Genomic DNA, 15,113 nt, shown 5'->3' with positions numbered 1-15,113 from the left:
CTTCAAATTTGTAAATTTTACTACAAAAGCATCCATCATGAACTTCATATGTCACTAAAGACATTCTTGCAATTTTGAACTTCAAACTACAAAATTTTCTTTAAAAAGTGAAAAAATTATCTATGTCTAATAAATTTTCTTGAATTTGTCGAAAAATATTTACTTATTTTTGTGATATCGGCGTGCTGCCAGCGCTTGTAATACTGTTTAGTTAAAAATTTCTAAAACTATTCAAAATTTTCTAAAATTAATCAAAAGTTTTCTTCCTGGTGGGTTCACTGTTTTTTCAGTGCATATTTTTTTACTAACATAGTGTACCATCCCACGGCATTAGCCGCCTTAAATTTGAAGTCTATAGATTTCAAAGTTTGTTCAGATGGAGTCAGATTTAAATGTATGTATTTGGGACAAAAACCTTTATATATAGCACCCAACACATTTGACGGATTTGATATAGTATCGAAAATGTGGATGTACAAAGTGGTGCAGGGTATTATATAGTCGGTCCCGCCCGACTTTAGACTTTCCTTACTTGTTTCCTCTGTTTTATTTTAGGGTTCACTTTTTTTTTGGTATAGGAGGACCATCTTCATAACAGTGAGAAGATTCACTTGCTAAATTTGCCGAATTTCGCTGAAATCGGTTCATATATAGATATAGCTCTTAGCAAGTTTAAATGGGGTTTTGATTGAAACGACCGTATGGGTCCAGAAAGTGGTGGAGGTTTTAATATAGTTACACATGCCCTGTGGGAATTGAATTAATTACTAGTCCCTGGCGAGTATAAACCAGAACTGGAATTCTGGAACGTGCCGGTCAATTTAACATGGGTTTGTCATTGACGGTGTCCAAAGGACACATTCTAAGACTATACATAACTGTATTTCAGTAAATGTGAAGAACCAATAAGTTGTATGCGAATATACGTGCTCCCATCAAATGCATAAGGTTTGAGTTTCAATCTTTCCACCTAACCCAGCCCTTCACAAATTTCACTATGAGTATATATATATAAAAAAAAAAATGTGAAAATAAAGCAAAATCGATAACAAAGGAAAAATTAATCTCCAAAGAGATATCATAATCAGCATTCGCATGCAAAACCAAATGAATGGAAATAAATTAATAGCATTTTTCACACAGAAAACTATATTGATTCCTTTTATTTCGCTTTTGAGGATTTAACAAATGTGACAATAAAGCGAACATCTGCTTTGTGGCATATGGAAATAATGTTAGCATTCCCCTACCCCAGCTACATTTTCACATTAACCATCAGTCAATCTATATTTTGCGGATTCATATGCCCCGCAAGTGACATTCGGAAAAGGTTGCACTGAACAAAATGTGTATTAGTGGTTATAGATAGATGAAAGGTTTATGTTTCATCAAAGGGAGATACATTTTGTGGCCAGCTCCAAACTTCCGTGAAAATTGCAAGCAAATCGTCAAAGTCAAAAAGTCAAGCAACGAGGAGATACCACTCTCCATCTAAATATAAAAATTCCCAATGGATGTCCCAAAATGTATGTTGCATAATCTTTAATATTAGGACGATATTTGTTTTTATTTTTCTCAGTGTAAAATTATGCCTGCCTCCACTTTCGCACGAATATACTTGTTACTAACTAACACACCGACTGATGCTTTCAAATCACAGATTTAATCTTTTTTCATGTAAAATCTACTATGTGGCTATGGAATTTCCATTTGTTAGCTTATTTGGTCCATGAATGCCAGCAAAAATAGTATCCTCATGGATATGTATTGGAAGGATCTCGCTCGTTAAGTGTAATGGTTATGGACATGGTAATTATATTATTTAATGGTGAGGAATTTCCATAACCATTATTATTGGTAACAGCCAAAGAGCAGCACATTATGACAATATCGTTTGTATCGTCATTTCATTGTATTCGAATTTTTATGGTTGCCACATAAATTAGCTAATATCTGAGGATATCATTTAATTAAACTTTATAAGTTTGAACATGGCTACGTGCAGAAAGTATCTGCTAAAATATTTCGTAGATATTAATTTTATTAGCATTGTTCGAGAAGAATATTCAATAGGTGCTTATAAGGTGGTAGGTAAACGAAATTTCAATTTATTTGTATATACAAACTTTTAATTTATTACACACAACAAAAATATAAATGACCTATTATTGTTTTTTGTTAAAAAATATTTCTTTTTTATTTCCGTTTTTTTTTTATTTATTATGGTATGCTTCCTATATCATCCACCCAATGTTTATTTGGCTTTTTAGCTTTAATACCAAGCTCGGTTAATTGCTATGGATTTCATTAATTGCCATTATCTTTACTCAGCTTTGTTACAATTAAATAAATGTGTAAATTGCATTTTGTGGCTTTTTCATTCGCTCAATTCGTTAGCAGTTTATGCGGTTACCAAACTAAAGTTAATTATATAATTCTGACATTTATTTGTATAACACTACAAAAAATATGAAGCCATGCCAATAAAAAAAACACCATATGGCTTAGAGGATAAAATAAATTGAAGAAGGATTAAATTTATAAATGGTAATGTGTATTTAAAAAAAATTATATATAAAAGAAAATTTGCAACTAGCGAAAAGTTGCAAGCTTGGATGGCAATTATAAAGTATTTTAGTTAAGGGTCACGTCAGTCAGGCGTATATAGATTTGTAACTGGAGTTTTCTTTTCAATGACTCTATTGATCAAGTTCCTTAATCTTCCTTGTCCATAATAATTAATTGTAAATTAAGAAAAAAAACATGCATTTTGGACGTCAAACGACTGTTTCACGGCCAACATAAAAAATAGTAATTCAGAAAAGTAGAAATTTCACTTTGGAAATAGCAACAAAAACAGCTGAAGAGAGCGGGTAGAGAGAAATTTTTCAGGGATCGTTTGAAGAAAGTTAGCAAGAGATTTATAATCGTATCCGTTCGAATTTCCCAATGGAAGCATCAAGGATGCTACATAAGAAAGACTAGATCGAGAATTAAAATCCACCTGAACATACAATCCTAAGTCTCGCTAAGGAGATCGACCGGCTTGGGGCCACCCATAAGCGAGAAAAGTGGAAACGGTTGTGGTCGACGATTCTGACCCTCTCAAACGGAAAAACAACATCTCCATTTCGTTTGGGGGCAAACTCCAAAGGTTGAAACCCGTAAGGCGAATGCGAGAAATCTCTGACTACAGGCCGTGCCAGCAAAAGGCGAAATGAAGTTCTCTTATTGATGGGGCTTGGGGCCATCCATGTGGTCGACGATTCTGACCCTCTCAAACCTCAAAGGGAAAAGCAACATCTCTATTTCGTTTGGGGGCAAACTCCAAAGGATGGAACCCGTAAGGCGAATGCGAGAAATCTCTGACTACAGGCCGTGCCAGCAAAAGGCGAAAGGAAGTTCTGTTAAGGATGGAGCTTGGGGCCACCCATAAGCGAGAAAAGTTGAGCAAGCATTTACGGGAGATCTGGTCTTGTATCCAAATGGTTGTGGTCGACGATTCTGACCCTCTCAAACCTCAAACGGAAAAGCAACATCTCCATTTCGTTTGGCGGCAAACACCAAAGGATGAAACCGTAAGGCGAATGCGAGAAATATCAGACTGCAGGCGATGCTAGCAGAAGGCAAAAGTGCACTCAAAAAAAAGTGATCTCACTATTTCGCTAAAGCCAATTTAACTATATTTTAGTTCAAGAGCTTATTATATTTGGAGAAAGTTTCTTTTACTCTAGTAATTTTTTGCGTACGTTAGTTAAATGAACTAAAAGACGGGAAAAAATTATACACAAATTAAGGATATTGATTTACTAAATTCGTATTTCTCATAAAATAGTTCATTATTTCTTCAAATTTGTAAATTTTACTACAAAAGCGTCCATCATGAACTTCGTATGTCACTAAAGACATTCTTGCAATTTTGAACTCCAATTTTTTCCTTCAAACCACAAAATTTTCTTTAAAAAATGAAAAAAATTATTTACGTGTAATAAATTTTCTTGAATTTGTCTAAAAATATTTACTTATTTTTGTGATATCGGCGTGATGCCAGCGCTTGTAATACTGTTTAGTTAAAAATTTCTAAAAAAAATTCAAAATTTTCTAAAAATAATCAAAAGTTTCTTCCTGGTGGGTTCACTGTTTTTTCAGTGTGAGTCCTGCGTACACTCAGATCAGACAGTCCCCTAGGGTCATCAACCGGGAGTGTGAAATCGAGGCAATGAAGGCCCCCAAAAGATCCACCACAATTGGCCCAGATGGTTTGGCTACGATGATGTTGAAGCACATTGGAGAGATTGGTGCTATGTTTTTGGCCTCATTACCCTTAAAATACCAGATATCTTAAAAAAGGGAAAGTTATTCCGGTTCTGAAACCCGGTAACCAGACCATTACTCTTCTTTTGGCGTCACATAGATTCTTGAAGCAATTTTACTGCCTTCTTCAGAGAACACGTAATATTGGCAGTACCTCAGCTTAGTATCCGCTCGGGCAGGGGTACGACCTCTCCGTTAACAGCCAATATTGCAGGGGGATTGAATAGTAAAAAGTAGCATTAGGATAAATTAGGCATAGTGACTGCCCGTTATTTCAGGTTATTCAGTCCATTGTGATACCAAAGAAAGGCAACATAAAACTTCGATTCTCGTAGCATTGGATCTGTCCAAAGATACAGTGCAACCACACTGAAACCCGGAATACAGGCACAGCTAGGGGACTCGTATCGATCTATTACACTTCTTTACCCCTTTAAGATTCTTTAAGCATTTTCACTGTCCTACTTCACCTAATGTTGACGGAACATCAGCATGGTGTGCCGTCGGTCAGATGTACGACCACTACGTTATATCAATTAACAGCCAGCATTCTAGAAATATTTAATATTGAAAGGCTGCATAAACGTTCGATTCTCGTAGCATTGGGTCTGTCTAAAGGGTTTGGTACAGTAAATCACACCACCCTCTTAAAGGATATTATAAAAACACCTTCCCTAATAATAATAATAATAAGAGATGGTTGGTAAACTATTTGACTTGTAGACACAGCCAACCTCCTATGTGGAATTTAGAGGAAAACCATTATCGCCCAGGAGAAATAAACAAGGAATACCTCATGCGGTGTTCTGTCTACATTAGTTTTTAATTTTTATGTAGCAGGAGCTACTCTTCCACCACCAATTTTTTATCTGATAATCTATGCGGACGTTCCATAGTTACATCATGTAGGACCTTGAGGTGAGGATTAATGGTTACCTCTCTAAAGATTTCTTCGTAAGCAGGGATCTGAAACTATCTGCCCCGAAATCGACGGCAACCATATTGGACCATCGTGGACCAATGAGGTGCACCAAGAGCTTTATATCTCCATTCGAAGCCACAGTATTCCCACATGCTAGAACTCCACGGGTCATTGCCAGTTCCTCTTAAGAGAGCATGTGGAAATGGTTGCTAAACACGTTAGGAGTAGAAACAAGATACTGATGCAACTTGGAGGACAGATATCAATTATTCGGCCCCCGTTCGGACTACCAGTATAGGCGAGACCCTATACTGGTAGTCTGGTGTAGAAGACTGCACTACGGATTGCCATTGAATGTCATTCCAACAGCATCTACAGGATGAATCAAAGATGCTCTTGATGAGGCAACATGGCGACCTCCACACCCACCAGCATTGGATAAAGTGAAGAGGGACCATCCACCCAAACTATGTCACATTCAGGTTCGACTTAAGAAAATACCTACAGTCAATTAATCACCAGATGGGCGATAACTGTGATGAGGGTCGGCATTTGAGACCGTCCACGCGGCAGCGGTTCAGGTGGCAATATCTTCCTACCAGTGCAGTGTTTTGCTGGGCGGAAGACCACCACCTATCAGCGATTATGAGAGACCGATGTCTAGATACACCAGATAGGTGCTACCCCAGCTACGATTAGGCATCTTCATGTATCTGAACAGTTACCTCTCACTTCTGAACCCAGCAATTCAAGATGTTAGCCCAAATTGTGGACGACCGTGATGTGAGACGAGGCATCTCTTTGCGGGTCCTGTGAAACCAACGGACCTGAAACCTACTTCACTCTGGACTCATCTAGTAGAGGTAGCTCACTTCCTCGAACTGAATGTAGAAGATTCTACATTCAGTTCGAGTAAGTGAGCTACCTCTAAATGTCAATCCGATGTAACTTGTTTGTTCATACATAAATCCCAGGAACTAGAACAACAACCACGTGAATTTTACTTTAATTTTTGGCACAATTTAATATATGAGAATGACTGTTCGATATATCATCAAAAGATCAAAATCATCATCACTCTTCTCCTGGCCTGACCCCCAAGAGAAAATAAATCTTGATTTATGAAAGTCTTTTTCTAATATTTCCCACCACTATAGATTGTCCAGTAAAAAAAAGCGTCGTCAAAACAGTATTGAAAATGTTTTTTTTTTTTTTTGTATCCGTAAGCGATGCTAAATTGGCGCAGAAACAATGAATTTAACATGGGCATGTCATAGGACGGATGTCCACCATTTCAACAGTCGTTACACTGAATTTGCATCACTTCTTAAGGTTTGATGCGAATTCAGTGTTTTTGATGTGAATTAACAAATTTTGTGATATTTTGCCAAGTAAACAATTTTTATGATTTTTAATACATTCTAACGTTGGTCAGAAATGTTTGAAATCAAATATTTAAAAAAATGAGCAATTTTTCTAATATGGATTTACTTTTTTTTTTTGACAAAATGTATATAATTTGTACCATTTTATTAACCCTCTAATGTCCCAATTTTTTTGTCAGCTGATAAACGACACAAAAGCAAGAAAACAATTCAAAAAAAAAAAAAATATACGGTAAAATTCAGTACATGCCGCAAAGGTTCTTGAACAGGTTCAACTAAGTTTTCTTTTTATCTTATTAATTTTTATACCATTCACCACTACTGTGGTACAGGGTATAATAAGTGTGTGCATTTACACCAAGAAGGAGTAATCATAGACCAACCTTTTAGTATACGGATCGGCTTAGAATTAAATTCTGAGTCCATTTAGCGATGTCCGTCCGTCTGTCTGTCTGTCTGTCTGTCTGTTGATGTATTTTTGTGTGCAAAGTACAGCTCGCAGTTTTAGTCCGATTGTCCTAAAATTTGGTACCGGGTCCTGTTTCGGCTCAAAGACGATCCCTATTGATTTTGGAAAAAATCGGTTCAGATTTAGATATAGCTCCCAAGTATATTTTTCACCGATGTGGTCATAATTGGCGTGTATATTAACCAATCTTCCTAAAATTCCGTACATCCGAATATTTTATGAGTCTCGAAAAACTTGCAAAATATCAGCCAAATCGGTTCAGATTTAGATATAGCTCCGATTTACACTAATTTGCCCGCAGAGGCCAATTTTTTGCTCCGATTTAGTTGAAATTTTACATAGGGAGTAGAATTAGCATTGTAACTATGCGTGCCAAATTTGGTTGAAATCGGTTCAGATTTGGATATATCACCCATATATAGCTTTCGCCCGATTTACACTCATATGACCATAGAGGCCAATTTTTGACTCCGATTTAGTTGAAATTTTGCACAGGGAGTAGAATTAGCATTGTAGCTATGCGTGTCAAATTTGGCTGACATCGGTTCAGATTTAGATATAGCTCCCATATATATATTTTTTTCTGATTTCGACAAAAATGGTCAAAATACCAACATTTTCCTTGTTAGTGCAGTGGCGATTGCTTAGTCGAAAAGTTGTAAAAATGACTCTAATTTTCCTAAACTTCTAATACATATATATCGAGCGATAAATCATAAATAAACTTTTGCGAAGTTTCCTTAAAATTGCTTTAGATTTAAATGTTTCCCATATTTTTTACTAAAATTGTGTTCCACCCTAGTGCATTAGCCAACATAAATTTTGAGTCTATAGATTTTGTAGAAGTCTATCAAATTCTGTCCAGATCGAGTGATATTTAAATGTATGTATTTGGGACAAACCTTTATATATAGCACCCAACACATTTGACGGATGTGATAAGGTATCGAAAATTTAGATATACAAAGTGGTGCAGGGTATAATATAGTCGGCCCCGCCCGACTTTAGACTTTCCTTACATGTTGTTGTCCGAAGGTGTATTTTACTAAAAGCTTCCTTATTTAATGAAGCCCGCCTAAAGGCGGGATTGGGCATTAGAGGGTTCTATGATAAGCCCATGTTAAATTTATCGCTTCTGCGCCAAGATTGCACCACTTTCGGATCAAAAAGAACGTTTTCACTACTTTTTTGGAGACGCTTTTTTTTTTGGGGGGGGGGGGTTTGCCATTCCGTTTGCAAAATTTACTAAAAATGTCTCCATCTTGAATGTAGTGTGGAGCTATGGACATTTTCACAAGTTCCAAGTTCAATGTTCTTCTTCAAAATAGGGAATTTCTTAGACCTTAGAAAATAATAAATTTTTCTGAATTTATCAAAAACAATTTGCTTATTATTATAGTTATATGGTTTAGTTAAAAATTGCTTAAATTAAAATATTTTCATTCCTGATGACTTTGGACATATGAATAACATCTTTTTAAACCTAATACTTAAACTTTTATTAAAATAAATTATTACTAAACTTCAATAGCAGATAAAAAAAAAACTCACAGAAAAGTGATTACAAATATTTCTTCATTATTGCCAACGAGAAGAATTATACTCATAGTCCCATAGCAAAATGCTTACAAAAAAAAAAAAATAATAATTAAACAGCTATGACTTTATTACCTGTATCCTAGCAGCAACACGTTCACCATTGTAACGATTGGGTACAAACCAACCTTTAGTTGAGCCGGTCACCAGGACTACACCAAGTAAAAAGAAAACAATTAACGCGGTTATTAAAAGTTTAGCACGAGTCGATATAACCATCGCCATTATGAACCGATATTTTTAGTTGTCGCCGTATCTTAGTAATCTCTACAATTAGAAGTTCGAACACGTTTACGAGTTTTGAGTTATGAAATGTAGTTGATATGGATTTTAAATATGTATTTTGCACTTTGTTAATTGATAATAAAATTGTTGTATTCAAATGATGGGCTTTATTTTGTCCGCAATCGATACACTGAAAAGAAAGAAAATCACAAATGCATTAAAGTATATTTTATATTGTTTTCGCACAATACTCTCAAATGTGTATACCCTAAATCACCCCTACTCAAAACCCTCCAAAGAAAAGTTTAGGATTAAAATAGGTACAAAATGGGTTTCCAAATTTCCTGGATTACAGGATTTAAAAAATAATTCTATCACACACTGAAAAAAATTGTCATGTGCCAATATTTTAGCATAGAAGACGTATTTCAATGAAAGATGTTTTTTTTTTCACTAAGCTCAACCTGGCTTTAATAATTCTGAAAACTTCTTCGATGTTAATGAAAATGTCTTTAAATTTGTTGTCGCTTTTCATCTTGACTACAAAGCAAAATAGGGCACATCATTCAACACTACCTCTCAAAATAGGGCACACCTTTCAACACTTTATTTTAAAAACAATTTTTACTTGAAACATAAGTCGAATCTGGATTTGAAAATTTAAGTTGTCGTTAACATGATTTTAAAGGACTCTGATAGCACATGAAGAAAAAAGCTGAAAAAACGATTAAATTAAAATTTGTTTCCTAGAATTACATTTTCAAAATAATTGTCTTAAATTTGTTCTTACTTCAATCGTCAGCATCTTTGGTTGGTATTAATACCAAAATCATTAGTGTAAATACAAAATCTTTGGAACCTATGCTTTTTTCAGTGTTTAAAGTCATACATTTTACTCGCATATAAAAAATTTCAAGAGCTTTTGATGGTTATCTCTAAAGATAACCGTTTCAAATGGTCTTGTTTCCATAGTTGAATTTGGAATTTGTAAGATGAGATTTTAGAGTTGAAGGCAAATGGTTTGTTTAATTTCTGAAAGGAGTCTCAAAATTCCTGTCATCTTTGCACAGAGGATGGTTATTGCTCGAAATGAATAATTTAAATCAGTCTATATACACGCAAAAAAATAATTCTTTCCTCCCAAACGAAATTTTAGACAAACAAAGTTCGTTTCTCATTTGCTTTTCGTTGGAAGGAAGTGTATTTGGAAGAAAAGTATATACACCCTCACAAAAAATCGCTTCTGTAACATATACTCCCAAACATATTTTGCTTCAAGCATATACATTTTTGGGTATTGCCCAAACATTTATATGTTTGATCTCTGCCAATATATAATATGTTTGAAAGCATATTGGTGTAAACAATATATGTTTGGGTAGTCTAAGTTCCAAACATTTTGTATTTTTGCATCCAAATTCAATAATGTTGTCTTCCAAAAAACAATATGTTATTATGTGACCATATAATATGTTTGGAAGCATTTTGCACCCAAAAATATTATATGCTTAAAAAAATTCTCCCAAACAATATTGTGCTCAAAATTTTATTTATTTATTTATATATTTACAATCATAATGAATTATGAAAATAAACAGGTAATATAGGTGCTAACAACATAGGTTTTCGACCTGAATGCTCAAAATTTTGTTTCTGCCCAATTGTATATTCCCCGACATCTTTCTCACTTCCACGAGATTTTTTAGTTCTTAGCACCTTTTTCTGTAATACAAACATTGTAGAAGAAATTATTCAATTTTATGATTTTTTTTTTATTTTAATTTTACCTTTTGCCGGACGGGGATTCGAACAGCGGACCACACAGTTTGAAAGGATCAAAGAAGTAGCTGATCAATTGCCCAAGGAAAAATAAAATGTTAATTTTGTAATAACAAGCAACAACCACCAACTTAATTCAATATCGCTCCCTGTTAAATAGCACTGCAAGCTACTAAACACATATATGTTTATAGGCTATTTCTAAATTAATATATGTTTGCGTCCAAGCATATTATATTTACAAACATTTTATGTCTCAAACATAATATGTTCTAACATATTAACATATATGTCCCAAACATGTTATGCTAGTTTATGAACATTATATGCTTGCACTCAAAAATATTGTGTTTAAAAATTTGTGTTCCAAACATATAATGTTTATAGCCAAACATATGAAAAACAGTCTTTTTCATCCGTGTACTTTTTGTGATAAACGTTTATTCATTTCCAGGATGTAAAAACAATTTCATAAAGACTACCTCAAAAAAATTTTTTTTTCTAGCTAATTGCATTTTCCCTCACATCTTTCTCACATCCACGAAGTTTTTTAGTTATTAGCACCTTTTTCTGTAATACAAACAATGTAGAAGAAATTATACGATTTTATAAATTTTTAATTTTTTTTACCTTTCGCCTGGACGGAGAATCGAACCGCGGACCATGCACTTTGTAAGCCAACACACTAACCACTGAGCTATGTACCTGTTATGGTCATCAATAGATACATATCCATATAAGTTATATTTATATAGCATAGCTTGCGGCGGCCACGAACCGAATAAACAATGTTTATTTAACAGAAACAAACATTTAGTTTGGCACCGTGGAGCAGTGGTTGCTACGTCCGACTTGCATGCCAAGGGTCGTGGGTTCGATCCCTGCTTCGACCAAAGTTTTTTTTTTTACATATATTCCAGATATGTTTGGAAGATTCCGAAAAAATGTTCAACATTACATTGTACTATATTAAATTTTGAACTGTAAAATGTGTCTTATTAAAGACCTAAAGTCAGAAAAGAACGGTGTTTGATATAAACGAAATGGACTGTGTTGTTGTTTCAAAATAACTTTTTTTATTGAAAAAATAAAAATTTTGTAACAAACGAATTTTTTTTGGTGATAAAAGTTTAAAATTTTCAAAGCAATTCAAAAAACTCTAACAAAAGAAAAAGTTTTCTGTACACGTTTTCCAAACGTTTTTTTTTTTCTTTGCGTGCAGATATTAGCTTTAAGCCGAAGTAAAGCCCTATGCCATTGTAGGACGAGCGGACTTCAGAACTGTACTTTGCATACAAAAATACATCAACAAACAGACGGACATTGCAAAATCGACTCTAAGAATATATCTCCAAACGATTGGTATAGTAAACGATAGGTCTCAGATTTGTCCTTCGTGGGTGTTACATACAAAAGCACAAACTTTTGTATACACTGACAAAAATATATGTTCTTAAAATACTCTGATATAGTTTTTTTTTTCCTTGTTTCAACAAAATTTTCGTTTAGTCCTTATATCCAGCAAAAAAAGCGTCGCCAAAATAATAGCAAAAATATTCTTTTTGAATCCGGAAGTGGTGCAAAATTGACGCAGAAGCGATGAATTTAACATGGACTTGTCATAGGACGGAAGTTCTCCATTTCAACAGCCGGTGTACTGAATTTGCATCAATTCACAATGGACTGAATAGTCTAAGTGAGCCTGAAATTTGATCAGGCTGCCACTTTAACCTAACCTTTAACCTAGGTGTGATCCGAATTCAATGTTTTGGATGTAAATTAAAAAAATTCTGTGATATTTAGTCAAATAAATAATTTTTCTAATTTTTTATAATTTTTAATGGATTCTAACGCTTGTCTGAAACATCGACCTCAAATATTTTCAAAAATTCATAATTTTTTCAGATTGAATTTAGCAAATTTACCCATTAAAAATATGAAAAAAAGCATGTTATAAAAAATTGAATGAAGTGGAAATGCTTTTAAAGTTGTGCCTTTGGAAGAACTTCCAAATTTTTTTACTGGGTAGTTAAGTAATTCGAATTAAAACTGGATATCTTTACATGAAAGAAAATTTTGTTTGACTAAGGCCAACTTGACTTTAATAGTTCTTCTTCAAAATTTATAAAATTGATTTGTTGGCTTTTTGTATCTTGACTACAATGCAAAAAAGCGTTAAAAAATATGAGATGTTTTTCAAAACTTAATTTTAAAGACTTTTTTACCTGAAACATAGCATAATTACAACTTCAAGTGGTGCCTGAATGGGGAAATCAATATCACATTTTTAAAGGACTTTGATAACACATGCAAACAAAAAAACTATAAAAACAAAACAATAAAATTTCTTTCATAGTATCTACACACAAAAAAAATTTTTCTGATTCAATCACGAATTTAATTGATCCAATTAATTTTTTGATTGAAATGTCTTCAATTACAGAAATTATAGTATCAATTAAACAATTAATTGAAGGTCAATTAAAAAATTAATTGATACTATTAATTTTTGTGATTGATTTTTGTTTCAATTAAAAAATTTGTTGAATCAATTAAATTTTTAATTGAATATTTTTTAAAACTCAATTAAAATTTTAATTGGAAATTTTTTCGCGAAATTTTTTTCTGTGTAGTATGCAAAACTCACATTTAAGAGAGACTTCTGTCTTAAAAGTGTCCTTACTTCAATTTTTCGCTTCTTTAATACGAAAATCATTAGTGTAAAGGCAAAATCTTTGGAACCGTTCATATTTTTTTCAGAGACACAAAAATATTTGCATCTCTAAAGTATCCTTAAAGTAGTTACACGCTTCGTTGGAACTGGGTACACTTTCTATTATTTGTTTCAGTGCACTTTGTGACTGAGGCCATAGGAAAATTAACCTTGAACTTTTCCAAAGTCTATACAATAAAACAGGAAATTTAACATTTACAACAACAGCTAGAGCATCCTTTGAAATAGATCATTGTATTACAAAGGAAGGAGTATTGACATTTTATAACCTTTGGTATTTGTTTCTTTTCTTTTATTTTGGAATAGGACCCAGGTGTTGCAAAAACAACGAAATATTACGAACAACTTCACATGATGTTTTGAGGACGAAGGAGATTCATTTGAAATATCAGCCCTTAAAAAATTCTAACTTTTATTTGCCATTCGCTCTAACCGCATACCATGGCCTACAATCAAAAAAAAAAGGGCTGGATCACAGTGTCTGTGTACAGTCGACCAAAAAAAAAAAACGAGATTTGTATTACAGCATGGGGAATATGTTCCGAAATAAAGTTAAAACCGGTTGTTTTTCTCAGTTTGTTTTGGCTCAACACTCATGTTAGCGCGTGTTTTTCATATGGATATCCTTTTTAACTTGCTGTATTCACACTCCGTACACTTCCCTCAGCTACTGTAAATACTAGATGGCTTGTTTGGTTGGTTGGTTTATGTACTAAATGTGCCCCACTTCCATAGAAAGTTAGCTGAGTAGACATACATAAAATCATGAGGTTAACCAAGAGTCATTGCGAATTTTTTTATTTTATTTGTCGATTTTTGTTTTGTTTTGTTTCATGAGTGCGGAGTTTCCTCACCTTCTGGTTGGCTTTCCCCCCTGGTAACTTAAAAATGCAAACAACAAAGTTTGCTCCATGAATTAGGTTAAATTCCAGGAGAAAAATTAACATGCAATAAAAGTGGGTATTTTTTTTTTGGTTTGCATATTATCACCGCTCCCCCTGCACTGATTATCCTTTAGCTTTTCCAGCTGGTATTTGGGTGGCATTTTCTCTTCCGGTAATATGGTAGGAACTTTGTGTTTCCATCAGAAAAGTATTTACAATTTTTTTTTTTGCGTGCTTTCTACAAGATTTCAAATTTCAAAGAAATAAGACACATTTACAAATTATCTATAAGGATAAAGCAAAGCAGTCAAGGATTATTTGAGATATGTGTTAACTTCAATTATCCAGCTATATGTTCCCATGACAAACACCAATAAACTGTATGTGAAGAGACTTCATTTATGTGGATCTACTAGACTAGAATTGATATTGGGTTTATTGGCAAGTCGTTATAGTAGTTAAAAACGCATACTAACAAAATTGAACCATCCAGGGCACAAAAGCCAATTTAACACTTTAGTTCATGGAAATAATTATGTTTAATTGAAATTTCTCCAATATGAAAATTTATTGTGTACGTTAGTGAAATGAGTTAAAAACAAATATAAACGGCCGTAAGTTCGGCCAGGACGAATTTTATGTACCCTCCACCATGGATTGCATAGAAACTTGTACTAACACTTGCCGATGACAAGGTATCTTAAAACTTCTCAATTGTAAGTTAGTCCATACGGGTTATATATTAAACAAACAAGTAAGTAAAGTCTAAAGTCGGGCGGAGCCGACTATATTATGCCCTTCACCA

The 15,113-nt window shown here is 33.8% G+C and overlaps 1 protein-coding gene across 6 annotated transcripts in view; it reads right to left on the bottom strand.

Annotated features, from left to right (window-relative positions):
* Mp (collagen XV/XVIII-type protein multiplexin) overlaps positions 1–15,113 on the bottom strand; it is a 1,363,033-nt gene that overhangs the window by 956,493 nt on the left and 391,427 nt on the right. For 2 of the 6 annotated variants that reach the window (XM_075303615.1, XM_075303616.1), the window contains exon 2: positions 8,762–9,101. The exons of the other annotated variants lie outside the window; for them this stretch is intronic. In XM_075303615.1, coding sequence (XP_075159730.1) covers positions 8,762–8,911 — 150 coding nt within the window. In that variant the 5' untranslated portion in view covers positions 8,912–9,101. The remainder of the gene's footprint in view (positions 1–8,761; positions 9,102–15,113) is intronic. 6 annotated transcript variants of the gene reach the window in all.

The sequence above is a fragment of the Haematobia irritans genome, chromosome 4 (assembly GCF_050003625.1).
Source record: "Haematobia irritans isolate KBUSLIRL chromosome 4, ASM5000362v1, whole genome shotgun sequence".
Taxonomy (NCBI): domain Eukaryota; kingdom Metazoa; phylum Arthropoda; class Insecta; order Diptera; family Muscidae; genus Haematobia; species Haematobia irritans.
This window is presented reverse-complemented; position numbering and strand designations above follow the sequence as displayed.